This window comes from Nannospalax galili, unplaced genomic scaffold (assembly GCF_000622305.1).
Source record: "Nannospalax galili isolate Female #2095 unplaced genomic scaffold, S.galili_v1.0 scaffold63, whole genome shotgun sequence".
NCBI classification, from domain to species: domain Eukaryota; kingdom Metazoa; phylum Chordata; class Mammalia; order Rodentia; family Spalacidae; genus Nannospalax; species Nannospalax galili.
Genome location: NW_008355272.1, coordinates 2344037 through 2353218, shown reverse-complemented (window position 1 = coordinate 2353218; position 9182 = coordinate 2344037). Strand labels below are relative to the sequence as shown.

At 43.2% G+C, this 9182-nt stretch overlaps 1 protein-coding gene across 4 annotated transcripts in view; it reads right to left on the bottom strand.

Moving 5' to 3' along the window:
* The window catches only part of Sv2b (synaptic vesicle glycoprotein 2B), a 209592-nt gene that overhangs the window by 89116 nt on the left and 111294 nt on the right, over positions 1-9182 (bottom strand). For all 4 annotated transcript variants that reach the window (XM_008852332.2, XM_017802980.1, XM_017802981.1 and 1 more), the window contains exon 2: positions 67-885. In XM_008852332.2, coding sequence (XP_008850554.1) covers positions 67-517 — 451 coding nt within the window. In that variant the 5' untranslated portion in view covers positions 518-885. The remainder of the gene's footprint in view (positions 1-66; positions 886-9182) is intronic.

Here is a 9182-nt window from a genome sequence, read left to right as displayed (position 1 = left end):
TATATAGCCTTCCTTTTCATTTATTTAATGCCACAAAGAGAATGTCCTTTGGAAATTTCCACTTACCAAGCATTCCTTTCTTGGAACTGGATAGACACATGTCTTTCTCTGCACTGGGCAGGGCAAAGCTCACCACAAACACTTCCACTCCATCAGCCATCAGCGCCAAACCCAGGACAAAAAAGAGAGTCCACTGGAAGCGCCCGTGGCCACACTCATCAATGATGGTCTCATACTGGTGGGCCAATTGTTCCTCATCTTCCATCCTCTCAGCCATCAGGTCAGCCTGGCCCCGAAGGCCATCTGCCCTCGAGGGTGCCATCTTGGTCTGCTTGACCTTGACATCATCTGGATGAGGGATGCCCTGGTACTCGCCCTCATAGATCTCATCCTCCTCATCGTGGCCTTCTGTGACATCACTCTGTGCATCTTCTTCTGGGTTGGACTCATTGCCCCGGTAATAGCCATCACTGTGGCCATAACCCTCATAGCTGTCCCGATACTTGTAGTCATCCATTCCTGGGTTCCGGGATTGCCTGGTTGCCTCTCTATATCTTTTGCTCTGTGGTAGATGTTTGTGCTGTTTCAATAACCATCATCCATTATATGGTTGAAATGGTGACTGTGTTCATGTGACTTCAGTGAAAATCACACCTATTTTCTTTGTGTCTCCAATCCCCCAGATTCCTTCAAAGACAACCTAAGTATCAATGTCTGGTAGAAGTCTTTGGAAAGTCTCAAACTCTGGCCTGGTTTCCTCTTCTGACCCAGAGGCTTGTGCAGGGAGGTGCTGATTAAGAATGGGTCTAGCTGCTCTCCTGACAAGGTGCAGGCAGCACTTGGCAGGTCACTATGATGACTGGTTCTGCTACTGAAGGTTATGCCCTGGAAGAGAGACAGGAAACAGAAGAGTTACAGGAGGCTGTAGTTCTGACACGATGTCCTCCAAATCAAATTAATATCTTTCATAATGTCCACACTTCATGTGCAAGGTAGAAGAAATCATGATTAGACATTTGAATTCACATTAGCTGAATGAGGACTGAGTCAGGGAGCCTGAAAGGAAGGAGAGGAAACCCTGGACAGAGAGGCCCTTTGAGCTCTGATTAACCCAAGTGAAGGTCAAATTTTACACATGAATGAAATATGAAGTGGTCAAGGGATTTTCAGCACAAAGGTGCTTTGTAGATTTCACCTCTGAATTTTTCAAGCATTTGGCAACAGTGGAAGTATATTACAACTCAGTTTCTGTTAGAAAAATGCCTTCCCTTTTAACTTTGTTATAAAGTATCTGTATAATTCTACACCTAGAAATGATGAGTGCAGAAATATTCTGGGTAGTCTTCCCTGAGTCCCAGCTTGCTTTCTAGAATTTTTAATGTGGCTAAATGGTGACTCTGACCTTGTACTTGGATTAAATGGGCAAGAACAGGGAGCTGGAGACCCAGAGGAAAACTGCCTAGACCTGAAGATGATTTTTAAATAACAGATAGGTGAATATGTACACCTCTTTCCAAGCTTCAGTGTTCTCATCTGTAAAGTAGAACAGTAATTGTACTTAACTCAAAAGGTTACACACCAAGTACCTGGCCTGCATGTCAATATTATTTTAAGATATAACATTATTGCTGCCTTCTTTTCTTTTTTTCTAGTTCCAGTTCTGGGGAACAAGAAACCAACATTGTTTAGGGTCAAGGTTAGGGTCTTATAACTCAGTTCTAACCACTGGGTTCTTCTGTTGGGTCCAACACTCAAAGGCCAGATATCCTGCCCTAATTACCTTCTAGGATCTCAAGTTTCACAAGATTTGGAGCCATCATTGAATGATGCCTACTCCTACAATGTACCCAAATGTGGGTGAAAATGTGCTACATCCTTATTCATAACTCTGAAACTAGAAGGGGCACAGAAGGGGAGAGAAAGGGGGGTAGAAGGAATGAGGGAAGGAGGAGGGAGTACTTCATATTATAGATAAAGGAACAGTGGCTTACAATGGGTTATTAACTGAATCAAGGTTACAAAGCTAGGATTCCCTGCAAGGTCCACTAGTCCTAAAGCCAGTTCTTTCCAGGCCCTTGCGCTTCCTAAATGCTATTCTGAGGGACTGACACACTCGATCACCTAGGGACTTTGAAAGCACAGTTTCCCAGAGTCCTGCAGAAGGGCTGATTAGTGTAGGAAATCAGGATGCCAGGCCCTAGGGTGAGGTGAGCCTAAAACTTATAGGTCCAGGCTGCATTCTCTGCTAAAGGGAGGGGCACTGAAAACAGTGGCTCTGATAATCCCTGTCCTACAGAACACTGTTAGTCTGGCAGGAGGAAGCAGCCTGTCATAAAAGTTCAGGCTCCCTGCTCTGTGGGAAAGCGTCTTGTTCAACAACCCTTAGCTCATCTCCTTGTCCTAAACAAATAACTCAGCTATCCCTGGCTAAGAGATTAGGCCAGGTTAAAGGTTTACTCCTGAGCTAAAAGCTAAAAGTTCACCATGCTTTTAGCTTTAAGAAAGAAAACATTGTGGCCAATAAATTACTGGATGGGCATTGATAACCTTGAGTAAAAGTTTAAGAATCCTTCTGGCACCAACTAACAGACTAAATGTCCTGTTTCTTTGTACCCTAAATATTTGCATGTGACTGCCATATCCCACGGGGCTGCTAGTTCCTTGGGATGTATAAAAACCATCTGAATTCTAAAATAAATCATCCTGTTGGGAAGACACAGGTCCCAGAGTTTGTGACTCTGTCACCGATCAGACCCTCTGCCCCGAAGCCAGCAGGTCCCCCGCTAAGCAAAGCAAACCCGAGTCCCGACAGATTAGGACTCAGAAATTTGAGTTTTCACATAGCTCCCCATAGTCCTGAGGCCACACCTCACTGAACAGACCCTCTGCTATAGAGGTGAAGTCCTTCCCTTACTCTTTCCTTCATTCCTCAAATTTCTTCCTATCCAGGTTGCCAGAAACCCATTCATCAACTCAGCCCACCTGCCAACAAGTTTATATGCTACCAACCCTTACAGGCCTTCCTGCCCCACCTAAAACCTATAGCCTTTCCCTACTATCAGCAGATACCACCTCACAATGAACTGGACACATTTGCCCTTGTAGCTGTGGCTGCTGGACATCTCTCTTGACCACAGCCCGTTTCTGGGCCCTCTACCCCACACCTGCCACCTGGTTCTCCTCCCCATAAGCCTTGGACAGACTCCAGCTCTGGGGATCATCTAACCCAGCAATACAGTGTGTTTTCTCCTAGAAAGATGACAGAAAACAGTGGTCCTCAAATACAGGGTGGGCCAGAACCACTCAAGTGGCTCGTTAGAAGTAGGATCTCAGAGCCTGTCCTCCAAAGACACTGAACTACAAAGTGGGACTCTGGACTGGAAGTCTGCATTTTTCACCAACACCACTAAGAACCCAGGGGACATTAATTGAAGAAACAGTGCTATAGGACTGTGCTACAAATGACTCTCTTTCACACTTTGAGAATTTTCCCATCTCCAGGTAATAAATTTATATTAGACCAGACTGGTATGGACCATGTTAGATTAATATTCTAAATCTGTTTTTATTATACACATTTAGGAACCCCAGAGGAATATAAATTACATGTAAACAGTACGAGAGTTTGTAGAGTGCTGTCAGATGGAGAAGACAGGCCAACCACCTGAGATCTGCTATATTATTTCCATTCTGGGGCCCTGCAAAAATGGGTCAGGAATGAAAGATTTTAACTCTGAAAGCACATGAGAAATAACAATTTGGGCAAAGGTTCTGGGACTTGCTTTGTGGAAAGAAACAGAGCTTTGTCAAAGCTAATCCCACTCTCCTGATAAGGTTGAAGGAACTGCTATAAATGTCAAGTGCAGTGAAATAAAGAGGCCTCACTGTCAAGAGCTTTTAGTATTTTCCAAAGTTTCTACCCCATTGAGAAATGTCAAACTTTTTTGCAGAAGAACAGTTTCTAGAGAACACTATGGTTAGTTATTTGCAATATTATGAGTTAATTTTTTTCCTTCCAAAAAGATATGCTGAGGCCTGACCCTCAAGATCTCAGAATGTAATCTCATTAACAATGAGGTCTTGAGACTGGGAACCTACTTCAGTGAGTAAAAGTGTCTGGGGCACAAGCAAGGGGACTTGAGTTCAGATCCCTAGTACCCTCGTGAAAAAGTACTGGGGAGTAGGTGGGGACAGAGAGGGAGCAGAAGACAGGAGGATGACTGAGGCTTACGGGCCACCAGACTGGCTGAGAAAACAATGAGCTCCAGGTTTAGTGAGAGACTCTGTTTGAAGGGAATTAGGTGAAGAGCCATAGAGAAAGATACCTGGTAGCCTCCTCTGGCCTCAGCACTCATGGGTACACATACACGGAGGGAAGGAGGGAGGGAGGGAGGGAGGGAGGGGAAGATTTTTACAGAAGTAATCAAATATTAAGATGAGGACATTAGGATGACCCCCAATCAATGTGATTGTGTCCTTATGAAAAGGAGAAATTGAGACATGGAGACAGATGTGCATCTGGGACAGTGCCATCTATAAGCTACAGCAAACCCAAGACTACCAGCAGATGGGAGACAGATCTGGGACAGTCTCCCTCCCAGCTCTCAGAAGGAACAAAGCTACTGACACCTTGATTCAGGACTTTAAGAACCTCCATAAAATCTGTAGTATTTGTTATTGCAGCCCTATGAAATGAACACATTCAACAAGCCTGGTGTTTATCAACTAAATAGCAATGAAAAGACACTTACATGAGCAACTGTTAGCTGAGCACCAAGATGGTCAAGAATGGAACAAGATTATTTTCTCCATATCACATGAGAAACTGAAGACTAGAAGGACAAAAGAATGTGTCCAAATCAACACAGAGAATCAATATCAGGGATTGAGTCTGAAGTTGAGTTCAAACAGAATGGTAGAAATGGTACAGAGGAAGAAACTGGACTCCAAGGATGCAAGTCAGGGTCCAGTACTGGGTTGGCAGCAGATCAGGAGTCAGCTTCTACTCCTACGTTTGAATTTGTCTGCCCGTCCTCAGCAAGCATTCCCCAGGATCTTTGATGCTTAAGGCCCTGAGAAAGTCAGACTAAAACAATGCCCAACATCATGCAGTAATGAAACTTACAACCAGATGGTTAATCTTCATTGTTAACTTGACTGAATTTAGAATCACTTGGGAGACATCTCTGGGTATATCTGGTGTTTCCAGACAGGCTTTTCTGAGGAGGGAAGACCGTGAGTGGTACCGCCATATGGGCTGGGGTTCACACAGAATAGAAAGGAGAAAGCAAGTAACAATAGGCATTCTGCATCCTAATTACAGATGCGATATGACCAGCCACCTGGCACTCCTACCAGCACACCTCCCCCACCATGATGGACTGTATCTTCAAACTGTGATCCAGAAAAAGCCCCTCCCTTGAGTTGCTTTTGTCAGATGTTTAGTCACAGCAATGAGAAAAATCACTAATACACAATCTTAATATTAATCACGTTATCTTTCATTTATTGAATATTTGCATTATAGCTTGGGGCCATGCACTGGGCTTTGCTTCTTTTTACCTGCATAAGAGTCCTGTGTGGAGGAACTATGATTACCACCCAGAGAACAAGCCTGGGAATGAAAAAGCCAGACAACCCAGAGTGAGAAGAAAAGGCTGTCTAAGGGGATTCACTGTGGGCTGGAATCTGCTGAGGTAGCACCCTAGAAGTAGAGTGATGTCCAAGGGCCGAAAATGACTCAGAGAAATGGGTACCACAGGCTAAAGAGACTGGCTCTGGTGTTTGGGCAGCAGTAAGAAGCTAGCTGGCCCGCAGCAGGTGATGCACAAGGGGAAGTATGGGGAGGGGGGGTGGAGAAGGAAAAGAGGTCCCTCTCAGCGCCCTGCTCAAGAGCGAGAATTTTTTATGAGCATCAGGAGACAGTGAAGGTCGTTCAAGGGATCAAGGCAGTGGGGTATGCAGAACCGAGATCTGGGAAGGGCTCAGCGGTGAAGATGTCAGTCCTGCCTTTTAACAGAAAACCTGGAGTGCAGACAATGAAACAAGGGAGCTGCAGGTACCAGGGGATGTATGGAGCAAGTGGGACATCTTCCCTCAGATAAGGAGAGTACTAGGAAGAACAGAGTACAATGATTCTAAGAGGATTCTCTAATTTGAATTCAAAGTCTGAGATCTGGACTAGAAATATTTCCAGCACTCTATGATTTCTGTATAATTAGAACAAACAAAATATTTTTCAACTGATCTGCCCTTTATGTAGTGGGATAGGTAACAAAGACCCTGGTATCTGAGGGGTCTGGATTCAAATCCTGCTTCTGATATTTCTTGCTACTCATGAAGAAGCTACGAACAACCATTCTGTCCCCCCTGTTTCCTCATCTGTTAATGATTATAATAACAGTACTTGTGCATAAAGTCACTGTGAAGATTCAGTGAAATATCTGAACACTGTCATCACAACACCTGGCATACACAGGATTACTAACACAAATAATCTAACTATTGTCAGCATGATGACTATTAGCTGAGTACTGGGAATTAAAATGTAGCCAGGTTTCCAGCTTGAGCTCAGCTCCCTCCCTGTAAGATCTGGGACCCATCTGGGCTAGGCTAGAGAACCAAGTACAGAGAAGAATGAAATGACATCTAGCTACTCATTGCAAACTACTAATGTTAATCTCTTCAGTGTCTTTCATTAGTTCTTACCGTCTATTAACTTCTGCATCTAGCTGCATGGTTCAGAACCAATGTGCCATAAACACTTGTTCACAATTAAACATCATACGGAACAAAGTTAAAAATAATATTATAATCAAATGATGTAATGTTCCCCAGAAATTTGAACACCATTAGGCTTAAAGAGAGGAAAGGATTCCAAAAACAAATAAATTTGGTAAATATTCAATACTTTATTCATGATTCTCTTTGGGTGAGTCACAGCACAAGAAGAACTGAACAAAAACATACTTAGCACTACAGAGAGACACTACTACATACCACTGGAATAGTCATGATCAACGGACAGATGACAGCATGTGTGGGCTAGGTGGTGATGTTCTAGAACTCTTAGAGACTACTGTTGTGAGTAAGAACGGTACAGCTACTTTGGAAGACAGTTTAGCAGGATCTTAAAATGTTAAACATACATTTAACATCAAACTGGCAATCCCAATCTAAAAATTTACCTGACAAGTGAAGACAGGCCTACACAAAGACTTGTACATGTGTGTTCACACCAGTAGCATCTCTATGAGCTCCAAACTGGGAAAAAATACTCATGTCCATCAACCGATGGATACATAAACTGAACATCATGTACACATGCAATACAATACAAATTGCCATTAAGGGCCAAATGACTGATACATACTACAAACTGGACAAATATTAAGCTAGTCACAAAGGGCCACATATTATTTCATTTGCATAAACTGTCCAGAATGAGCAAGCTAACACTGAGAAGAAACAGATTAAGGATTGTCTGGGGGCCAGGGTAGGAGTGGGTGTTGAGAGAATTTGGAAGAGTGGCAGTCTTCAAATTAGATTATAGTGATGACTGCACAGCTCAGTATATTTACTGATAATTATTTAATTGTGTGCTCATAACAAGTAGATGTTGTGATATGCAAATAGTACTTCAGTTGTCACCACTACTGAAAAAAGTCCATTTAATTTGCTGATGTCTGTGTTTCCCACATCATGTACCAATGTGCATGAATAGAGGCTCTTCTAAATACTTAAGTGCTGGCTTTATACCTGGAGTCTAGATTTGAGGGTCCATCTGGCACATATCCTAGACTCCACTTTGGGAAGGATGAGAGCTTTCTATTAGAAGAAAGAATGAGGGGCTGGAAAGATGACTCTGCAGTTAGGAGCAATACAATACAAATTGCCATTAAGGGCCAAATGACTCTTGCAGAGGCTGCTTTTACATAGACCCAGGTTCAATTCCAAGTACCCACATGGCTAACAACTGTCCATAACTCTAGTTCCATGGGATGCAACACTCTCCCTGGCTTCCACAGGCAAGGTACATTGGTACACTTACACACATGTAGGCAAAACCACTCATACACCTAAAATAAAAATAAATAAATTAATTAATTAATAAAAATTTAAAAGACAGAGAGTAAGGGAGCATGGCCTAGTCATGACCAATGTGTCACAGCTACGGGAAAGGAGCAAAATCTGAAGCTTTTCTCCAGGTTCAGTCAAATGCTGGTGGAGTATATCGAAAGTCCAGAATGTGGCTACTTTGGTGCAAGCAATAACAGAAGATGATCCCACTAGCATAGGCAGCAAGCCCCACCCCTGAAGAGTCAGTGTCCTGCTTGACAGAAATCAGTAGTTGCTATGCCTTCAGCTGTAATTGGCTTTGATGAGAAATTTAACCCAATGAGTCGTGGCAGAAGAAGAATGCGGTGGGCACCCTATGTTTATAAGGGCTCAGTATCTTCATACACCCCTGAAACTGTTTGACAGGGATTGGGGAGAACTGGGGCACATACGGGGAAAGTCTGAAGAAACATCCCTTGAGAAGTTCATTGTAATCTATTTTACATAACCAAGAGTGGGGTGAGGCAGCAACCTCAGGGAAGTACCAAAGAGATGTTCATTTAAGCTTAGGAGATGCCAATAGACTCACTGCCCTCAAATATGGCACCTTGGCATTTGAAAAATCAGTACAAACAAGAAGGTCTCTGGCCTTCCCCTTTCCTATCTCCCTTCAAGCCACTCATAAAAGAATTCTCTGTCCTTCCACTAAAGTAGGTCATAAGACCTTCATTCTACAGGTACCCACCCAATGCCCAGAAGAAAGGAATGTCCTTAACCCTGAGGATGCACAGAGTAGACTCTAAACAGCCCTTGTATTATTTTATTACCCCTTGGACCCAGCCTTCACTCATGCTTCCACACAGCCAGCTGTCTACAGATCTTCCTGATTCTTTGGGTCATCTCTTCCAAAGGTTCCTGTGTCATGCAAAACTTGTAAGATTTTCTCTGTTTAATTTTATGTTATCGATTGAATTTGAAATGTCCCCATCAGTTCATGTATTTGAATATTCAGTCCCCTGGTAGTATTTTGGGAGGCCCTGAAAACTTTGGAATGACAAACCTAAATGAGTAAGTACATCACTGAAGGAAGATCCTTGGGAGTATTCCAGGCTACTTCTTGCTTC